Source organism: Erythrolamprus reginae, chromosome 3 (assembly GCF_031021105.1).
Source record: "Erythrolamprus reginae isolate rEryReg1 chromosome 3, rEryReg1.hap1, whole genome shotgun sequence".
Classification (NCBI taxonomy): domain Eukaryota; kingdom Metazoa; phylum Chordata; class Lepidosauria; order Squamata; family Dipsadidae; genus Erythrolamprus; species Erythrolamprus reginae.
This window is the reverse complement of record NC_091952.1, coordinates 239229233-239252407: the sequence shown is the minus strand read 5'-3', so window position 1 is coordinate 239252407 and position 23175 is coordinate 239229233. Positions and strand designations below refer to the sequence as shown.

General features: G+C 42.4%; 1 protein-coding gene across 2 annotated transcripts in view; it reads left to right on the top strand.

The window, feature by feature from the left end:
• Positions 1–23175, top strand: part of SAMD12 (sterile alpha motif domain containing 12) — a 384839-nt gene that overhangs the window by 37866 nt on the left and 323798 nt on the right. For both annotated transcript variants that reach the window (XM_070748248.1, XM_070748247.1), the window contains exon 2: positions 6943–7118. In XM_070748248.1, the coding sequence (XP_070604349.1) occupies positions 6943–7118 (176 nt within the window). The remainder of the gene's footprint in view (positions 1–6942; positions 7119–23175) is intronic.

Sequence of the window (23175 nt, the reverse complement as noted above, 5' to 3'; positions counted from 1 at the left end):
TTCGGAGAGGGGCGGCATACAAATCTAATAAATAAATAAATTTCGTATTTCATCACCAGTTGGGCACTTCCCAAGCACCTAGGACTGTGTGATGTAGTGGCGAATTATGTTTGCCGATCCCAGTAAAGCGGCCTTTTGCAATTGACAGATGGAGATTTTGTCAATTCCGATGGTTTTCAAATGTCCGCTGAGATCCTTTGGCACTGCGCCCAGCGTGCCAAGTACCACTGGGACCACTTTCACTGGCTTATGCCAGAGTCGTTGCAGCTCGATTTTTAGATCTTCGTATTTTACTAATTTCTCTAGCTGCTTCTCCTCAATTCTGCTGTCCCCTGGGATTGCAATGTCGATGATCCATATTATTATTATTATTATTATTATTATTATTATTATTATTATTATTATTAATAAAGGAGAGAAACAACCTAGAACTAAAGATAAGTTTTCTGAGAGGATAATTAATCAGTGGAACAACTTGCCTTCAGAAGTTGTAAATGTTGTAAATGTTGCAACATTACAAGTTTTTAAGAAGAGGTTACCATTTGTCTGAAATTGTATAGGGCAGTGATGGTGAACCTTTTTTGGTTCACGTGCCTAAAAGGGGTGTGCGGATGTGCTAGCATGCATGCCGGTGCCCACACCGCTTCTCTCCCCCTGGCACATGCATGCACCTCCCACACTGCCCCTGCACATGTGCACTGGCCTTATTGAAGCCTGGTACAGTGGTACCTCTACCTACAAATTCAATTCAATTCAATTCAATGTATTAGATTTGTATGCCTCTACCTACGAACATTTCTAGATAAGAACCGGGTGTTCAAGATTTTTTTGTCTCTTCTCAAGAACCATTTTCCACTTACAAACCCGAGCCTCTGAAACTGTAACTGGAAAAGGCGGGGAGAAGCCTCCGTGGGGCCTCTCTAGGAATCTCCTGGGAGGGAACAGGGCCAGAAAAGGCAGGTAGAAGCCTCCGTGGGGCCTCTCTAGGAATCTCCTGGGAGGGAACAAGGCCAGAAAAGGCGGGGAGAAGCCTCCGTGGAGCCTCTCTAGGAATCTCCTGGGAGGAAACAGGGCCTCCACCCTCTCTGTAGTTTCCCCAATCGCATACATTATTGGCTTTTACATTGATTCCTATGGGAAAAATTGCTTCTTCTTACAAATTTTTCTACTTAAGAACCTGATCACAGAACGAATTAAGTTCGTAAGTAGAGGCACCACTTAAAAAAAATGTCCAAACGGGACGTTTGGGAAAACGCATTTCTGGTTTGCCCATTGTGCTGTTTTTTGCATTCCAGAGGGTTCAAGAAAGCTTCGTGAAGCTCCAGAGAGCAAAAAACAGCACAACAGGCAAACCCGAAGTGCGTTTTTCCCAACTTCTGGTTTGTTTGTTGGGTTAATTTTTTTTGCCTCCGGGGTTTCAGGGAAGCTTCCCTGAAGCGTTCAGAGGGCAAAATAGCTTTTTCCAAGGCCGAAAATCAGCTGGCTAGTACATTTTATTTATTTATTTTTTTATTACTTAGATTTGTATGCCACCCCTCTCCGAAGACTCGGGGCGGCTCACAACACGTGGAAACAAATCATAAATAATCTAAATTTTAAATTTTAAAGATTTAAAAAGACCCCATATACTAACAGACATAGACACAAGCATACCATATATAAATTAAACATGCCCAGGGGAAGATGTTTCAGTTCCCCCATGCCTGACGGCAAAGGTGGGTTTTAAGGAGTTTACGGAAGGCAGGAAGAGTAGGGGCAGTTCTAATCTCCGGGGGGAGTTGGTTCCAGAGGGCCGGTGCCGCCACAGAGAAGGCTCTTCCCCTGGGGCCCGCCAACCGGCATTGTTTAGTTGACAGGACCCAGAGAAGGCCCACTCTGTGGGACCTAATCGGTCGCTGGGATTCGTGCGGCAGGAGGCGGTCTCGGAGATATTGTGGTCTAATGCCATGAAGGGCTTTAAAGGTCATAACCAACACTTTGAATTGTGACCAGAAACTGATCGGCAGCCAATGCAGACTGCGGAGTGATGGTGAAACATGGGCATACCTAGGTAAGCCCATGACTGCTCTCGCAGCTGCATTCTGCACGATCTGAAGTTTCCGAACACTTTTCAAAGGTAGCCCCATGTAGAGAGCATTACAGTAGTCGAACCTCGAGGTGATGAGGGCATGAGTGACTGTGAGCAATGAGTCCCGGTCCAGATAGGGCCGCAACTGGTGCACCAGGCGAACCTGGGCAAACGCCCCCCTCGCCGCAGCTGAGAGATGTTTTTCTAATGTGAGCTGTGGATCGAGGAGGACGCCCAAGTTGCAGACCCTCTCTGAGGGGATCAATAATTCCCCCCCCCAGGGTAATGGACGGACAGATGGGATTGTCCTTGGGAGGCAAAACCCACAGCCACTCCGTCTTATCCGGGTTGAGCTTGAGTCTGTTGACACCCATCCAGGCCCCAACAGCCTCCAGGCACCGGCACATCACTTCCACCGCTTCGTTGACTGGGCATGGGGTGGAGATGTAAAGCTGGGTATCATCTGCATATTGATGATACCTCACCCCATGTCCTTGGATGATCTCGCCCAGTGGTTTCATGTAGATGTTGAATAGCAGGGGGGAGAGGACCGACCCCTGAGGCACCCCACAAGGGAGAAACCTAGGAGTCGACCTCTGACCCCCCACTAACACCGACTGCGACCGGCCAGAGAGGTAGGAGGAGAACCACTGAAGAACAGTGCCTCCCACCCCCAACCCCTCCAGCCGGTGCAGAAGGATACCATGGTCGATGGTATCGAAAGCTGCTGAGAGGTCAAGGAGCACCAGGACAGAGGATAAACCCCTGTCCCGGGCCCGCCAGAGATCATCCATCAACGCGACCAAAGCGGTTTCTGTGCTGTAACCGGGCCTGAAACCCGACTGCTGGGGACCTAGATAATCGGCTTCTTCCAAGGACCGCTGGAGCTGGAGTGCCACCACCTTCTCGACAACCTTCCCCATAAAGGGAAGGTTGGAGACTGGACGATACTTGTTAAGGACAGCTGGGTCCAGGGAGGGCTTCTTGAGGAGGGGGCGCACGAGCGCTTTTTTATAGAGTGATGGAAAAACTCCCCTCCCCAAGGAAGCGTTGGTAATCTCCTGGGCCCAGCTCCGTGTCACCTCCCTGCTGGCCGAAACCAACCAGGAGGGACACGGATCCAGTAGACAGGTGGCGGAACTCACAGCTCCAATGGCCTTGTCCACTTCATCAGGTGTCACCAGATCAAATTCTTCCCAGACAGGTGGACAAGTACGTGCCCCAGTCACCTCGACTGACTCATTGTCAGTCAACTCTGTTTTACAATTGGAGTCGAGGTCGGCCCGGATCTGAGCGACTTTATCAGCGAAAAACGTGTTAAACTCCTCAGCACTACTCTGCAAGGGCTCCCCAACTCCCCCCTGGTTAAGAAGGGAGCAGGTCACCCTAAACAGAGCGGCCGGGCGGGATTCCGCTGATGCAATCAAGGCGGCATGGTACGCGCATCTTGCCGCCTTGAGCGCCACTTTGTAAGTCTTAATAAAAGCTCTTACAAGTGTTCGATCAGATTCAGACCTACTCTTCCTCCATCGCTTCTCTAGACGTCTCTTTTGGCGTTTCAACTCCTGGAGCTCCTCGTTGAACCATGGGGCTCTACGGGGTCTAGCGCCACGCAGAGGTCGCAAAGGTGCAATCCGGTCGAGAGCGTCCGCAGCAGCCGTATTCCAGGCCTCTGCAAGAGACTCCGCCGAACTGTGGATGAGTGCCTCTGGAATAACCCCAAACGCCGTCTGAAAGCCCTCTGGGTCCATCAGGCGTCTGGGGCGGAACTTCTTCATTGGTTCCGCCTCCCTGCGGGGAAGGATTGGAGCCAGGAAGTCAAGCCGTAGTAGAAAATGGTATGACCATGACAAAGGCAATGCTTCTAAGCCCCTTAGTCTCAGACCATTTCTCAATTGCTCGGAAAGGAATACCATGTCAGGTGCGTGCCCTCCCTCGTGAGTCGGACCCTGTACTACTTGAGTCAGGTCCATGGCTGTCATGGTGGCCATGAACTCCTGTGCCAACCCAGAGGTTTCGCCGAGCGATGGCAGATTGAAGTCCCCCAGGACAATGAGTCCGGGGAACTCCACCGCCAACCCGGCTACCTCCTCGAGTAGCACAGGCAGGGCTTTTGACACGCAGCTGGGAGGCAGGTACGTGAGAAATAAGCCCACCTGGACCCCTAAGTCCAACTTCAACAAGAGAGACTCGCAACCCGCAATTTCCGGAGCAATGAGTCTACGCAGGCAAAGGCTCTCCCTGGCTACAATAGCCACTCCTCCCCCCCTTCCCTGGGGTCGAGGTTGATGCCATTATTGATGACATGCATGAGTGTTGGAGCTGACACAGAGCAAATTCTTGTGTGCTCTCCGAAATGGGTCCATGTGCCACCTGTGGCACAGGTGCCATAGGTTCGCCATCCCGGGTATAGAGTTTCCTGCCTAAGCAGGGGTAAGACTAGAAGACCTCCAAGGTCCCTTCCCACTCCCTTATTCAATTCTAAAGAGCTGCTATCGTTTTGCCCAGATAAAGCTGGCACTCCATCTCTTTTTTTATTAGCCGTGTTTTGAAATATCCTCTTTTGTTTCCCAGCCTCAGTAACATTCTCTGCTTGGTCTCAATGAAGTGCCAGTCTTTGGAAGCTTTGCTTGGTTAGCCATGGATAAAATAACTTCCCTCTTGCCTGCCAGTCAGAAATGCACCGACTCGAAGTTGGCAGCAAAGTAATCTCCAAAGTAATTGGCGTTCTTAGGAAAACGGTGTTAGCGTAGGCAACTAAAGGCTCTTCAGGTATTTTGAATCTCAATTTCCATAATCCCTGAATAGTGCTCCCTGATTAGAGAAACCCAAAGCACAAAGAGAAGGTTAGGTGATGTACCCTTCACAGTATTTCAGCCACAATACGTGATCAATGTGCAAAGAAAAATGTGACTTTGTGCCTACTTCCTTTTCATTAGGAAATAAATGATGATTTTTGCCAATGCATTCATGGGAGAAATTTCTTGAGTGCTCTATAATACAGTTAATCCTCAATTTATGATCATCATTAAGCCCTACATTTGTGGCTAAGCAAGACAGTTAAGTAATTTTTGCCCCATTTTATGACTTTTGTTGCCACAGTGGTTAAGTGAACCACTGCAGTTGTTAAGTTAGTAACATAGGGTTTTTTTTTGAAGGGGGTGTATACATTTTTATTGTTTTTCTACACCTTATAGAGATTCAAATTCACATACCTCAAATTAGAATACAATGCAATATAATATAATATCAATGGCCAAATTCTTAATCAAAATTTCCTAATTATTTATCCATTTTATTCTGGTACGCATCATTCATCTTGTGCTACTTCCTTTTCAGATTTTATCATTCGGATTTCAGAGATTATTTTTTATCCAAATTTCTCTTGGCTTTTTGCTTTTTTTCTACTAAAACTATGTCATTGTGCTTTAATCCATTTCTTGCATTCTTACTTAACTCATTCCTGCTTTTTAGGCCTTCGTTTTATCATAGCTACCCTTAGGAAAATAAAAAAACCCTCCAACTTTACTTCTCTTTATTGCACAGGAAGGAAAGAAAAAAGAAAGGAAAAAAAACCCATTCACATCATACCTTAATTTGATTATAACATTATCAATACATATAGGAGGAAAGGTTATTATTAAAATATTTAAAATAGATTTTCAGTAACTTTTTTTTGTTGCTAAAAAAAAAGTAACATACGTTGTTAAGTGAATCTGGCTTTGCCATAGACTTTGCTCGTCAGAAGCTTGCAAAAAGCATTCACATGATCCTATAAATACATGCTGGTTGCCCAACATCCAAATTTTGATCAAAGGGATGCTGCAACCGTGAAAAGTGGCCACAAATCACTTTTTTCAGCATTGTGTAACTTCAAATGGTCACTAATCAAAGGTTATAAGTTGAGGAATACATTTATATTCTTACATGAAACATAATAACAATCGCAGGACCAGTACTAGTGTAATCAATATCCTCTTTTGGCTAAGCAGCACAGGTAGAAAAAATGGAGGGTGTTATGTCCCCCAGATGCTTGTTTGCAGCAGGAGCGTTTCACTTTTTAAACTGCTAGAACCATTCAACATGGATTTTCTAGGAATATGCATCTTCTCAAGCTAAATCAAATCCATTGATAAGCTGGTATCCTTGATAAACTTTGTGCAACTATAGGGTACAACTATTTGGCCCCATAAAATTGCAAACTCAGATAGTTCCTGGTTGATATCACTACCCACACATTACAGTCAGTGATGGGCTCCTATGGGTATGGTCAGGTACACAGAACCGGTAGAAAAATTTTGATTTTTTTTCCCCCCCTTCTGGGCTCTGAGGTTGAATGTGTAATAATTTTAGAATAATTAGAATAATTTTTTTTTGTGTGTGTGTATGTGTGTACATACACATATAGTTTATGTAGTAGATATATTTGTGTGCCTGTGTGTAATATGTATGTAAATATATGGCATATATACATAGGATTAAGTAGTATATTTTGGATGTTCAGTAATAGTAAATATCTTCTATCTCTTTGAGGCGAGGAGAGGCCAGACACCGTAACACAAACCCTTGATGTGAGTGACGTCAAGTTGGCCACCTTTAAGCCAGTCACATGACCTTTAAGCTATTCCCCAGTCACATGATCATCTAGCCACTCCCACCTGGGACAAGCCAGGTGGGAGGGCTGACAAGACACACCCACAAAATAAGCCACACCCACAGTCTGGTAGTAAAACTTTTTGCAGCCCTTCATTGATCACAGTGCCCTTTCTTTGTGACTTGCTGGAAATGTGCAGGATAGAACGTGGCACAACCCAAAACAGCCTTTCCTTCTCTTCTTTCCCATCTTCTAAACTCACTCTAATTCCTTTTCTCAGCTATCCACTGCAGCCTCAGTCCAAATGGTATCGACCTCTCTGTGTGTACTGAAGGAATTAGCCTGCAACTTGAAGGGGAGAGAGTGGAACCAACCTCACTTAAGAAAGAAACCTCTAAGTTGCCCGAGTTGAAAGAAACACACCAAAGACAGCCCCTGGAATCAGAAGCATCTAAGGTGGGTAATATTTGTAAACTGTGACAAAGTCTGGATTGTATGCAAGAGTGGGGGGAAAATCCAAGATTGAAACTCACAATATGTAACCAAAATAGTGGATGGTCACGCACCATCAACCCAAATCAGAGATATGCCTTACCTGAATGGTCTTGAAACTATTGTAAAATGCATGGAGGGCCAGGGCTAAAAGAAAAACCAGAATTCATAGAAACATAGAAGTCTGACGGCAGAAAAAGACCTCATGGTCCATCTAGTCTGCCCTTATACTATTTCCTGTATTTTATCTTAGGATGGATATATGTTTATCCCAGGCATGTTTAAATTCAGTTACTGTGGATTTATCTACCACGTCTGCTGGAAGTTTGTTCCAAGGATCTACTACTCTTTCAGTAAAATAATATTTTCTCATGTTGCTTCTGATCTTTCCCCCAACAAACCCCAGATTGTGTCTCCTTGTTCTTGTGTTCACTTTCCTATTAAAAACACTTCCCTCCTGGACCTTATTTAACCCTTTAACATATGCCCTTGTCACATCGAGGTTCGACTACTGTAACGCTCTCTACATGGGGCTACCTTTGAAAAGTGTTTGGAAACTTCAGATCGTGCAGAATGCAGCTGCGAGAGCAGTCATGGGCTTACCTAGGTATGCCCATGTTTCACCAACACTCCGCAGTCTGCATTAGTTGCCAATCAATTTCCGGTCACAATTCAAAGTGTTGGTTATGACCTTTAAAGCCCTTCATGGCATTGGACCAGAATACCTCCGAGACCGCCTCCTGCCGCACGAATCCCAGCGACCGATTAGGTCCCACAGAGTGGGCCTTCTCCGGGTCCCGTCAACTAAACAATGTCGGTTGGCGGGCCCCAGGGGAAGATCCTTCTCTGTGGTGGCCCCGACTCTCTGGAACCAACTCCCCCCGGAGATTAGAACTGCCCCTACTCTCCCTGCCTTCCGTAAAGTTCTGAAAACCCACCTTTGCTGTCAGGCATGGGGGAACTGAAACATCTCCCCCGGGCATGTACAATTTATGTATGGTATGTTTGTGTGTGTGCTTGTTAGTATATTGGAGTTCTTTTTAAACTTTTTTAAATATTTAAATTTATTTGGATTTGTTACGATTTGTTTATGCCTTGTTGTGAGCCGCCCCGAGTCCGCGGAGAGGAGCGGCATGCAAATCTAAATAATAAATAAATAAATAAAATTTAAATGTTTCGATCATGTCCCCCCTTTTTCTTCTGTCCAATTCAAACAATGAATTGCAATAAGAGCAGTTCAGGAGAATAATACCCCTGCAATTGCTTCTAGAGGGCACAAACCTGATCCTGAGGCAATGTGGGAGGGGGCTTGGGGCGAAAAACTGTAAACAAACACCCCCCCCTGAGGTCAAACACAAACCTGATGCAGCCCTCAATTAAATCTAGTTTGACACCCCTGCTCTAGATAATTAGACTGGACAAGCAGAATCACTTTTTACCAGGCAGTTCCTGATTCATCTCAGTAACCAAAGATGTTTATAGCTCATAACCTACAAAACTTTTGCCAGACCCATCCTAGACTACTGCTCATCTGTCTGGAACCCATACCACATCTCAGACATCAACACCCTTGAAAATGTCCAAAGATATTTCACCAGAAGAGCCCTTCACTCCTCCCCTCGAAGCAGAATATCCTACGAAAATAGACTAACAATCCTGGGCCTAGAAAGCCTAGAACTACGGCGCCTAAAACACGATTTGAGTATTGCCCACAAGATCATATGCTGCAACGTCCTACCAGTCAATGACTACTTCAGCTTCAACCGCAACAACACAAGAGCACGCAACAGATTCAAACTTAATACGAACCGCGCCAAACTTGACTGTAAAAAATATGATTTCAAACAATCGAGTTATCGAAGCATGAAACTCATTACCGGACTCAATTGTGTCAACCCCTAACCCCCAACATTTCTCCCTTAGACTCTCCACGATTGACCTCTCCAGGTTCCTAAGAGGCCAGTAATGGGCGTACATAAGTGCACTGGCGTGCCTTTCGTCCCCTGTCCAGTTGTCTTTCCTTTCTCTCACTTATCATATATATTCTCTTTCATATATCCTCTCCTATAAGTTCACTTTCACCGTCTTCTATATTACCACATGTCTATTTTTCTTCCTATGTATCTGTGTATTGGACAAATGAATATATAAATAAAAAATAAAAAAATAAATAACCAACATTTCAGAGATTGGTTCAAGTCTAGTAAGGAACATACACAGCTTCCTTATCCCAGTGGTCTCTAAGGAAAAAAAAAATCCTGAATGGTTACAATTTTAGAGACAAATTGGTCAGTTGCAAGATGACCATAAGTCAGAGCGGTGGGTGTATTTTAAATCCCCAAAAGTTCCATCCTTATTTTCTCCAGTCAAAAATAACAAAAAGATGGGAGCCTAGAAGGGGAAGAAATGGCAAACCATATTTTTTTTCCTGATTGAGTCTGAATTAATTTTTTTTTAAAAAAAGTTCTATGTACAAAGCAAATCATTGATTCTGCTCAAGCATAGAATATTTGAAATAAAAATCTTCCTGCGTATGTTTTGTAGAATATACTATTCATCTTCCTTTTACTTTTTATGCATTGTATAGTTTAAAAATTATTAACGTTCTATTTTTAAATAGCTTAGAAAAGTGATAACTGAAAAAAATATCCTATTAATTAATCTTTTTATAATGACAAATGAGGATGACAATATTACAAACATGTTCTTTCTTAGCTTTTTCATCCAGAGGTGGATATAACATTGAAAAAGAACCATCACAACTCACATTAAAATAAGTATTATATACTAAACAAATTAATTGTCAGTCATGTAAGGCCCAGTCCACATGTGAAGCTTTAATTAACCTGAATTATTGCCAAAAGCTTATGCATAGGAATCTTCTCAACTAGCAGTCTGTACTTGCTAAATTAGATATGGAGACACTGACTGAATTCTTTTATGGCTATGTAAGGATTCCAGGCTGATCTCCCTTTTTACTCTTCCACTAGATTTTGCCATCATTTCTCCCAAAAATTATATACTGCCCATTTACCAAAGAGAACTCTGGATAGTGATATCTAGGAAACTGGCTGCCAAATAAAGCAGTTGGATTGTCACATGACACTATTTCATGCTTAATTGGGTTATTTTTTTTTCAATTTTTAAATTAATTTTTCTTAAAATAAAAAGACACACATACAAACATTAAACATAGAGTGGGGGTGCATTTCCCCCGCTTCTCTTGAAAGTATAAATTCAAATACAGAAAAAGAATACATAGTTAAATATATATTGAATATTAAAAAGTCTAGTAAATTTGGGTTAGAATTTTCCAAATTTTAACTACTATGCATATATAAACCAAAATTCTTAATATGTTGCTTATACATAAACTAATATACCATAATCATAAACTAATTTTAACTACTATGCATATATAAACCAAAATTGTTAATATGTTGCTTATACATAAACTAATATACCATAATCATCAAACGATTCATTTAAACTAATATTAACATTGTTATTACCCAGGTAAAAACAAATACAAGAGATTAACTAAAAGTAAATTTGTATATCTTATTTTTTCTTGTCTATCCATTTATAAACATTGTTTCATGTTTCATAGAATTTAGTATCTTCTTGATCATTTAAACGTCTTGTCATCATATCCATTTCAGCGCAATCTAATATTTTAGCTATGACTTCTTCTTCCTTGGGGATTTCTTCCCCCTTCCAATTTTGCGCATATATTATTCTAGCCGCAGTTAGTATGTGTATAATTAAATAAAGAATTTCTTTCTTATAAGTCTGATTGGTAATTCCTAATAGGTAAAATTCCGGGGTGTTTTCTATATCCTGCTTTACTATTTCTTTTATTATTTTCTCTATTATCTTCCAGTATATTTTAGCTTTACCACATGTCCACCATTGATGGTAGTAGGTTCCTATTTCTTTCTTACATTTCCAACACAGTGGGGATGTTTTGGGAAACATTTTTGCTATCCTATTTGGTGGGAGATGCCACCTGTAAAACATTTTAATTTGATTTTCTTTTAATGAGACTGATTTAGTCATTTTCCAGTTGTTAGTCCAAACTTTCTCCCATGTATCTATATCTATTTCCTTGCCGATATTTCTGCACCATCTTATCATAGTGTCTTTTAAGGTCAACTCTATATTTTTGTGAGCAATGAGGAATTTATATATTTTACCTATCATTTTTGTTGGGTTAGTAGTGATTAGATTACTTAGCAAATTTTTGCTTTTATTAAAAATATAAAGGGTTTTATCCTTCTGATATCTAGATCGAATCTGGGCATAATGCCACCAATCTATTGTTATCCCTTCTTCTTGTAATTTAATCCTAGATTTTAACTTCATCTGGTCATTTAGTAATTCTTTGTATCTAAAAAATATTTTCTTGTCTTTTATAGACTTCGGATGTGTTATTGCTTCTAGGGGGGCAAGCCATTCTGGGATATTTAGAAAGTGGTTTTTCCTTATATCTTTCCAGACCTCTAATAGATACTTCCTTAATGTGTGTCTTTTAAAATATGAGTGGTTTTTTTTCCTTGTCATACCATATAAATGCGTGCCATCCAAGCATAAGATCATGTCCTTCTAGGTTTAATATTATTTTATTCTCTAGAGTTATCCAATCTCTAATCCATGTTAAGGCGGCAGCCTGATAGTATAATTTCATGCTTAATTTGGTTAAATACACTGACTGCAATAATCTATGTTTATATAAAACATCGTCATAAATTTATTATTATTTACTTCAATCCTTTAGAATCAAGGAATGGAGCCATGCTTTAGATCAGGGGTGTCAAACTCGAGGCCTGTGGGTGGCGTAAGTCTGTCCCACGGGGCTGGACTGGAAATATTAAAGGACTGATCCACGGTGCCTCTGCCACCCAAAATGGGCCATGGGGGAGCATGGCTCATTTCGGCATCCACGACCCCTAGCAGCGCTCTCCTGCTCAAAATGGGTTGTGTGAAGGCAGCCAGCAGAGAGAGGCAGGAGGACTAGATTGGAATGGGTTGCAATTATGTGGCCTCGAGTAAGTACCTGATCTGGATAGAAAACAAGCAAAATCCTATATTAATACTACTGTTTAATTCCGGTTTTTACATACTGTAGGTCCATTTAATTTACAATCAACAATCTATAATTGACTGCCATTTCTATCTATTATCCTGGAAATTTACCTCTGCTGTTAGATCTTGTACTATAATGTTATTTACGTTACTTTATTTTTACTATTAGTTGAATAATAAAAATACAATAATATGAATAGTTCTTCTGCCTGGAAAAGCAATTTACGATTAAACAATTAGATATAAATTTAGAAATAGAAAATGTCAAACGCATACCATGGCCATGCCCATCCTAACCATACCCCCCCCCCCAGTCATCTCAGCTCTCTGAGGTCAAAGACAACCCTGATGTGCCCCTCAATGAAATTGGGTTTGACAGCCCTGCCTTAGATCCCTTCATCATCTGTTATGTCTGGGTCAAAATCTTCAGTCCGAATTGAGATGGGTGGTGTAGAGAAGAAATTAGTTCTCCGGGGTAGATTTTTGGCATCAATTTAGCCCCAAGCCACTAGGACAAATCAATCGAATAAGGCGGTGACAGGGAAGATGAGGGGTCAAATGGGATTAAAATCACCCATTTGATTTTTAAAAAAATTCCCTCCATCCTATTCCCCCCAACCAAACAATTCAACAAGCAACCAACCAACCAAACAGTTTTATTCCTTTCCATAAATGCTCTGGGGCTACAGAAAGTGGCCAGGAGCCTATAAATTCTGTTATCTCATCTGTGAAGGAGGTTTATGCAGTTCTCCAGATTCAAAGGCAAAAATTGGCTTGGGAGCATACAGAGCCGCTCATTTAATGTTCATTGGCAGTTCCTTAAAATTTTTCTTTCCCTGGGTCCCTGTTGTGGCTGCAGACCTCAGATGAATGACCTCAAGACAAGGCATGGCTGCTCTGAGCAGCTACTGGCAGATGTTAAGGTCTATCACTGCGTGCTCCAAAACACCTTTTCACTTTGAATCCGGAGGAGGAAACAGCCCAATGATAAACCAAGGCTAAAAAAAAACCAAGGCTAAAAAAAAATACAACCCACAGCATCTGGGATCAGGCAGCCTATTAAGCCCAGGTTGAGTTATTCAGATAATAGCTTAGCACACTAAATGAATCCAACTGTGGTGAGTGGGCAAATAATCCTATAGAAACATAGAAGTCTGACGGCAGAAAAAGACCTCATGGTCCATCTAGTCTGCCCTTATACTATTTTCTGTATTTTATCTTACAATGGATATATGTTTATCCTAGGCATGTTTAAATTCAGTTACTGTGGATTTATCTACCATGTCTGCTGGAAGTTTGTTGCAAGGATCTACTACTCTTTCAGTAAAATAATATTTTCTCATGTTGCTTTTGATCTTTCCCCCAACTAACTTCAGATTGTGTCCCCTTGTCCTTGTGTTCACTTTCCTGTTAAAAACACTTCCCTCCTGGACCTTATTTAACCCTTTAACATATTTAAATGTTTCAATCATGTTCCCCCTTTCCCTTCTGTCCTCCAGACTATACAGATTGAGTTCATTAAGTCTTTCCTGATACGTTTTATGCTTAAGACCTTCTACCATTCTTGTAGCCCATCTTTGGACCCGTTCAATTTTGTCAATATCTTTTTGTAGGTGAGGTCTCCAGAACTGAACACGGTATTCCAAATGTGGTCTCACCAGCACTCTATATAGCAGGATCATATTCTCCCTCTTCCTGCTTGTTATACCTCTAGCTGTGCAGCCAAGCATCCTACTTGCTTTCCCTACCGCCTGACTGCACTATCTATTCATCTTTGTTGCTGGCAGTCACTGAAGCTGCTGTGTGCATCATTCCTTACCAGGGGTGGGTTCATCTTACTTTTTGCTACTGGTGCACTGCCGTGCACATTGTGTCGTTTTGCACAGGATCATTTGCTATGCTCGTGCATGTATTTCCTTGCGTGATTTCACTTCTGCGCATGCTAAGAGGGATGGTTTCACTGCTGTGCATGCTCAGAGAGCAGAAAAATCCAGAGGAACACATCTCTGTTCCTTACCCTCCGTTCTGCTGGAAGTTTGAAGTTTGATATTCAAAAAATGTATCATCATGAAAAAGCCTTGTAGAAAGAAAATACAGTGATACCTTGTCTTACAAAGCCTTGTAGAAAGAAAATACAGTGATACCTTGTCTTACAAACTTAATTGGTTCCAGCACGAGGTTCGTAAGGTGAAAAGTTTGTAAGAAGAAACAATGTTTCCCATAGGAATCAATGGAAAAGCGATTAATGCGTTCAAGCCAAAATTCACCCATTTTGCCAGCCGAAGCGCCCGATTTTGCCCTGCTGGGATTTCCCTGAGGCTCCCCTCCATGGGAAACCCCACTTCCAGACTTCCGTGTTTTTGCGCTGCTGCAATTTTGCTGAGGCTCCCCTTGCTGGGATACCCCACCTCCAGACTTCCATTGCCAGCGAAGCACCCGTTTTTGCACTGCTGGGATTCCCCTACTGGGATTACCCTGCAGCATCACAAAAACATGGAAGTCTGGAGGTGGGGTTTCCCATGGAGGGGAACTTCAGGGGAATCCCAGCAGCGCAAAAACGGGTGCTTCGTTGGCAACAGAAGTCCAGAGGTGGGGTTTCCCAACGAGGGGAGCCTTCGCCTGGCAATGGAAGTCTGGAGGCGGGGCATCCCAGCAGCGGTGGCGGGTTCGTAAGGTGAACATAGTTCGGAAGGAGAGGCAAAAAACATCTTAAACCCCGGGTTCGTATTTCGAAAAGTTTATATGATGAGGGGTTCGTAAGATGAGGTATCACTGTACTTTCTTTTCAAATTTTTACTTAAGAATGGCTACCATGTAATGCCAAGAGTTCTTATGGTAGCCCTTTCAGTAGACTTTCAGTTGCAATTAAAAATATCAGTTGTTGTCTATTGTCTACTCCAGGGATCTCCCAATGTGGCAACTTTAGGGCTTGTGGCCTGAAAAATACGGTAATCACTTTTTTTCGGTGGCATTGGAACTTTGAAGAGTCACTAAATGAATTGTTGTGAGCTGAAGGCTACCTGTGTCTGCTATCTGCTTCCTTATGAACTTATTTCTTCAAGAGAGACAGAGTGTGTCTCCTTTACATACAGGCCTTATTATGAGGAAAGGCAGAACTGAGTGATGAATGTACTTGCATGCTTCAGTCCAGTAATTAAATCTCTTTAAGGGTTTACTGCTGCTATTCATTACACCTGAGCAACAGTTAGAAGGTTGTCATTGGGGAGAAAACCATGCCAAAAGATTATTATTCTCTGCTTTTCCTCTTGTAATTGGCTTGACACTGAGCACAGATGGTTTTTTTTTTTTAACTTAAGAGCCGTAAACATGTTTTACACTGATTTACCGACACCTCAGCTGATTCCTTTGCTAATATCAAGTGTCAGTTAACAAACGCTGTCTACATTTATCAACTTGGTTCTCGTCATTCTCCATTCATCTCCTTCCATATGGCCAAGAACAGGAGCTGGACTTATAAAGGATCTTGTCTTTTTCCCCCCTAATGTAATAATATTGTGCAATACTTCTTCCCAGTAATAGGCTGCTGCCCCATGGTGGAGGGGGGGAGAATGGATAAACGCAGTGGGGGGTTAGCAAGTTTATGCACTATTTATTGAATACTTAATCTAGTACGTCAGTATGATCCTTAATTACTTTTAAAATAGGAAATAATTAAATAGTATGTTTTTACCCATAAATGCTTTAATCATTTTAATCATTATCTAGAACTGCATTTTTATAGCAATTAAAGAAAATTGAGCTACTTGCCTAATCTGTTATCATACTGAACTTTGTGGGTGCAGTACAAAACTTTAAAATGTTACTGTGCTCCTCGACAAATAATGCTGTCTATCATTTGTCCTTTTTGTTGCTATTCAAATAATGTGACTTAATCAACTGAAAAAGAATCCAAGCACCTATTTGAATACTTATTTGATCGGTAAGCCACTCCCACTCAATCACATGACCTTTAAGCCACCCCAGTTGCATGATTGTGAAACCATTCCTTCCCGGTCACATGACCATCAAGCCACACCCACAAAATAAGCCACGCCTACAGTGTGGCAGTAAAAAATTTGGCAGCCCATCACTGCCTCTTTCTGTTTCCTTGATGGAAATGAAATACTGTACACCTGTTGTCACATTCATAAATTCTGCGGAGGAGTGGAGAAAAGTATTCAAGAAAGTAGACAATATCACTTATAGTTTCAAACAGTGATTCTTATTTTTTATTCACTGTAGTTTTGCCTTCTTATTTGTTCAGTGTTTGGATTAAGAAAACACATGGTTATAGATACACTGTAAATGGAAAAATGACATCTGGCTAGATTTATCATGTATTGGCTTGAATTTATCTAAATGTTACATTTAGAAAACAAACTGCTATACTTTAAAGATACATCTGATAAGCGTCTGATTATTCTATGTATCAATTTCTTTTTATCTATTGCAAATGTGCCATCATGTTTAGGGCTATATTTAATTTCTCAAATTGTATCATCAGCTCTTCTTTTAGATACGTGTACAAGATATTTATCTTATCCATAAATGCTTCAATAATATGTTTATTAAGCTTCCAAGAAAGAATGAAACAAATCCCTACCAAGAACATTTATATGGTTTTTACATATCTTTTTTTCTTATAGCTCAATGGGGTAGAGTACGGTATTATATATGGTAATTCAGGTACGAACGTTCTGTACAAAAATTGAATTCCAAACCCCAAAGGATTTGTGCTCATTGTAGAGTAAATGTTGGCATAAATGAATTTCTTTTATATTGACCGTTAAAGGTAGAATTAAATTTCTTCTATAAAAAGTAATTGCTGCATTGTTATTCTAACTTAGCCAAAGGCAAACTAATCTCAAAGTGGAAAAAAACCCTGCTTTAAACAAAAATGGAGTGAGTAGCCTCTTTATTGACAGGTTGTCCTACTGTAACTTCGAATCAAGAAGCTCCTTTGTATTTTAGGCGTTCTTTAATATTCTTCCGCTATATAATGATAACAAAAATAAATAAATAAAAGAAATAATTGCAGCCTTCTCTACCAGGAGTCAACCTCCACGACACCATTACATCTTCTTTGCTTTTCAAATGTTGTCCAGTTTGCACCATTTTAAAAAAACCCAACATAAATCCACTAGTCAAATTAAATACTTAGAACAGAGATGTGTTAAACGTAGGCTAAAAATGTCACTACAGAGAGGGAGGCGCCCCACATCGTAGCATGTGGTAATGGATTTTAATTTACTTTGTTTATTGAAAAGCATTATAGATTGCCATTAAGAATATAGTTCCCTTGAGGTGGTTTACAGATTAAAAAAAAAAAGCCCTGTCCTATAGTAAAACTAATAAATGTTCATAAGTAATAATGAGACTATTAAAAGAAAAAACTACAATAATTGTCGATACGAAAGCTGTTGAAAGTCAGAGAAAATGGCTATGCCTTGAGAGCTATTGAAATAATGGTCTAACTAATTAGCTGTGAGCTAATTCTAGAAAGTTCTAGAAAAGAGGATTCCTAGTAGAAAGGACCCTTTCTTGTCCTTTGCAGCCTAAATTTGAGAAAGGTCTTTGTTATTGATTGTCAAGTCCCAGTCGTTTTATGTCAGAAATGCACAACCAGCGGCTTAAACCACTGGCCGAAATTGCCTCCAGAGCCGGGGGACGCTGCCGGCAGCTCTTTTTAGAGCTCCGAACTTCCGGGTTCCTTTGGAACCCGGAAGTTCGGCTTCTAGCAGCGCGCCAAAGTAGCGCGCTGCCTGCTGGTCCAGGGGAGGCACTAGATCACCCTATTTAAGGGCGATCCGGATAGGACCTCCTCCTTGCTGCCCCTGACTCTGCAAGAGAACACCCGCCCACCCTCCGCTATTAACAGTGTGTCCCGAGCAGGTCGCCTTGGGGCTGAATAGGAATTTTTTGTGGCCTCCCCTTTAGAGGCGGCCGTTTTTTCGCCTATTCCACACTGACGGTGCGGACTGGATTAGTTAGGGGGTGCGGCGCACTTAGATATCAGTATAGACCTCCCTTTGGTCACTGGGGTTTGGCAGGTTAGGGGCAGAAATGGGCAATTAGAAGCGACTGTGCATGCTCCTTTGGGCATCCTTAAAGGGTGATGGACCGCCTCTCTACAGGAACTAGAGGTTGGAACAACTTCGGGGATTGGAGAGAGGATGTCTCTGAAGGGGACACAATCTGAAGTTAGTTGGGGGAAAGATCAAAAGTAACATGAGAAAATATTATTTTACTGAAAGAGTAGTAGATCCTTGGAACAAACTTCCAGCAGACGTGGTAGATAAATCCACAGTAAATGAATTTAAACATGCCTGGGATAAACATATATCCATCCTAAGATAAAATACAGAAAGTAGTATAAGGGCAGACTAGATGGACCATGAGGTCTTTTTCTGCCGTCAGATTTCTATGTTTCTATGTTTCTATGTCCATGGGAATCAGAGGATCCAATTTCCCATGGGGATTGGAGGGTGAACTCCTCCCACATGATGAAGGGGCGTGGCTTGGATCCAGGTGAAGGTGGTACCTTCACCTGGTTCAGCAAGGAGTTTTTGCCCAATGTTGCCAAGGAATTTTCTGGTAGGAATTTCCGCCTCGTTAGTTTTGGCCTCTGCTGGTCCTTAGTTCGTTTTGAATTTCAATATTTAAATTTACGTATTCAAATTTATTTAAATTTATGTTAATTCAATAAATGACCCTTATTTAATCCACAATATGTCTCAGCGTCTTTACTCCGCTTCCGGGGGCAAGATGCAATTTCATGCAGACAAATCCAAGATCTAGGAGTAAGAATGACACATAATCCTCAATATACGGCCAAAATGTCTATTGAGGCCAAAATGTCTGTTGCTAACTAACACAGATAGACCCATGGCATTATTTCCATAACATTTGGAAATAAAAACAGTACATTAATTCATTGCAGCAGCTTTCACATAGGTATGGTGTGAACTGGATCTATGTTGATATGTTGGTTGGATCTACCAACTTCACTGGAAGTTGAGTGTTTTGACACTGTTTCCAAATTCAACCTAGTGTAGGCTACTATAGGAGTTCAGCCTATATGTCAATAAGTATATCTACAACCAAAGCAAAAATGGGCTTTATTGAGTTGCAGGTAATGTAACTGTTCGTGTTGTTCCACTGAAAAAGCACTGAGAGAATAATCTAAAGTACAGTGGTACCTCTACTTAAGAACGCCTCTACTTAAGAACTTTTCTAGATAAGAACCAGGTGTTCAAGATTTGTTTGCCTCTTCTTAAGAACCATTTTCTACTTAAGAACCCGAGCCCAGAAAAATTTCCCAGGAAATTTGAGAACTGCACAAAGGCCCGGGCAGTTTCCTGCCATCCCTTCTTTAATCCAGGCCATTTTCTGGGCTGCCAGAGGAGCCTTTCGGTGGTGCTTAAGGAGGCTTTGGCAGCCCAGAACAAACAGAGGGAGGTGCGTGCTCCTCCTCTCTGCCTCAGAGTCCCTCTTTTTTTTTTAAGCCTTAAAGTTTTGGATTTTTTTTATTCCCCTCAGTTGACCTTCTTCCTTCAGCAGTGACTGTCCTCCTTCTCTTCTTCCTCTTCCACCTCCCACCCAAATTCCAAACTTTTATTTCTTTCCTAATGGGTTTGCACGTATTAATTCAGATCGTACAGAATGCAGCTGTGAGAGCAATCAAGTATGGAAAAAAGAATATACCCGTCTGAAAACTTAATTATTGAAAAAAAATTCAGTTGTGCTGAAATGGACATAATGACAAATGAAATAAAAGGAGTAAGAAATAAAGAAATATGGGGAAAATGGTATAGATGGATCCGCAATAAAAAAACAAAATTGACAATATAGAGCAGTGATTTTCAACCTTTCTTGAGCCGCGACACATGTTTTACATTTACGAAACCCTGGGGCACATTGAGCGGGGGGGGGGTTGCTGCTAAAAAAAGTTTGGACAAAAAAAATTCTCTCTCTCTCTCTATCTTCCTCCCTTTCGCTCTATTTCTCTCTCCCTCTTTCTCCATCTTTCTTTCTCTCTCTCTCCATCCCTCTTTCTCTCTCTTCCTTCCTTCTTCTCTTTTTTGCTCTCTTTCTCTCTCCCTTCCTCCCTCCCTCTATGTCTTTCTCTCTCTCTCCTTCCCTCCCTATCTTTTTCTTTCTCTCTGTTGCTTTCTCTCTCTCTTGCTCTCTCTCTTTCTCTCTTGCTTTCTTTTTCTTGTTCTCTTTCTCTCTCTCTCTTGCTTTATCTCTCTTGTTCTCTTTCTCGCTCGCTCACTCTTTCTCTCTCTTGCTTTCTTTCTTTCTCTCTCTTCCTTTCTTTATCTCTTTCTTTCTCTCTCTTCCTTTCTTTCTCTCTCTGAGCTTCGCGGCACACCTGACCATGTCTCGCGGCACACTAGTGTGCCTCGGCACACTGGTTGAAAAACACTGATATAGAGTATAGGTGTAAATGCAAAAGACTAAGAAATATCAACATTCCATTATATAATGATATAAGGATTTTATTTGTACTGTATTTGGTTTGCTCATGACACAATGGAAGGAATTGTAATAATGATGTGATAAAAGAAACAGTATTGGATCTGTGAGAACAACGATTTGACTTTCTGTTTTAAATAATAAGAGCTTAAATAAACTTTAAAAAAAAAACAAAAAAACAAAAACTTTTTACTTTTGAGGAGTGAGGACTTTGAGACGACCGCCTGTGCCAGTAAGCAATTGTTTAAATTATTATTAATGGGGCTGGGGGGGCATTTAACCATCCATGTTGTGTGGCGAGGTGATCGCCACGCGATGGCAGCCGGCCATCTAAATGATGGCAGAGCTGGTAATGTGCAGGATCTGCAAGATCAAGCAGCTCAATAATGGGGCTGCCAACTGTAGTATACTTGCCTAGTAATACAGACCCTGTTATATGATTGGTTATGCCGGGAGGCGGGAGGAACGGGAGCCTCCTATTGGCCAGCTATAGTTGGGGCCGGGTATATAAATATCCTGTCAGTTACCTGGGTTGTTGTTCTTGTATTCTGTGTTCCGACAAATAAACTTCACTTGTTATCTACTCCGACTCCGTCTTAACATTTGGCGACGAGGGTGGGATTTTTTGTCCATACCATTTTCCTTACCTAAGGACAGATTTCAATCGTGAGTAAAATGTCCACTCAACTCACGTTCGCTCCATTTGACCCCCAAGCCGAAACTTGGGATTCCTACGTGGCAAGGTTTGACTGTTTTCTTATTTCAAACGGGTATACAGAAATTGGGGGCGACCGGAAAAGGGCATATTTTTTAAGCTTTTGTGGTACCGAAATGTTCGAGACTGCTCGGGCTATTTTTGCTCCAACCCTCATTCACGACGTGCCTTGGGATGTTTTTCTCACAACCCTACAAGATCATTACGCCCCCGCCCCCTCCCGTTGCGCTCACTGGTACAAATTTTTCCACCGGAACCAACTTGATGGCGAGTCTGTGAATGATTTTGTGGCTGCCCTCCGGCGTGCTGCCCTTTACTGCGAATTCGTGGATCTAGAGGACTACCTGCTTGACCGTTTGGTCTTTGGCGTGAGGGACGGGCGCCTGAAGCGCCGCCTTCTTGCCATTCAAGATCTGTCTTTTAAAGTCGCCCTCTCTGAAGCGAGGGCTTTCGAAATGTCCTCACAGTCTTTGGCCGCTATGGATGTGGTTGTCAACGCTACTACTGCGGCCCCGGCTAAGCAGCTCACTCAATTGCCGCAGGATCTGGAATCTGCTTTGGCTCAGGAGGAGGAGGTTTGCCGCCTGTCCTCATCTAGGCCCCGTGACGTTCCTCCTGGCCGGCCCCGCCCGCCTCCCTCTCCGTGTCGTGGCTGTGGCGGCGATCATTTCCGGGTCGCCTGTCCCTTTGCGGAAGTGACGTGTCATCGTTGTGGAGGCCGAGGGCATATCGCCCGAGCTTGCCGGATTCGCCACCCTTACTCCGTTTCGGCTAATTCCAACAAGGATCAGTTCCCAGCTGGGTCCAGGGCGCCTCCGAGGGACCCAACGTTTAGACGGTATGATTGTAATGCCGTTTACTCCTCAGCTTCTTTGTCCTGCCGCAGCCATCCGTCTGGAGCTCCGATTGAGATTGCTGCTACCAGCCCATCGGGGGAGAAGATCTGCATTTCCATCGTTTTGGGTCGAACCCCGTGTTCTATGCAGGTGGACACGGGCTCGGCCCATTCATTGGTGCCATGGTTGACCATTAAGAGATGTTTTCCTCGCCTGTCAAAACGGTCCCTCTCTGCTTGCCCTATGAATCTTCGGGATTACCAGGGATCCCAGATTCCGGTTGTAGGGCAGGGCTATTTTTTTGTTCATTTCAAGAAATTTTCTGGTCGACTGCCGCTTGTTATTGTGCATGGACCTTACTCTAACTTGCTGGGCCTGGACTGGTTTGGACCTTTGGGGTTGTCGGTCGCTGGCGTTAATTTGGTGTCCAGGGGGAAGGCGTTCTCTGAGTTAGCATCTCTTTTCCCAGATGTGTTTGATGATAATTTGGGATGCTATAAGGGGTCCCCTATTTCTTTTGGGCTAGATCCATTGGTTCCCCCGGTTAGAATCAAGCCTCGCAGGGTCCCTCTTGCATTACGCCCCAAAGTGGACGCCGAGCTAGACCGCCTCGTAGCCCAGGGCGTTCTCGAGCCCATTGACCAAGCCACCTGGGAGACCCCTATTGTGGTGGCTGTAAAGGCGGGGGGCGGGATACGTATTTGTGGAGACTATAAGTGCACCATCAATAGAGCACTGGGCCACCACTCCTACCCGGTGCCCGTGGTGCAACATCTGTTACACTCATTGGGGGAGGGTACGATTTTCGCTAAACTCGATCTCTCCCAGGCCTACCTACAACTCCCTGTGGACCCCCTAGCTGCCGACGCACAGGCAATTTCCACTCACAGGGGGGTATTCCGGTGCA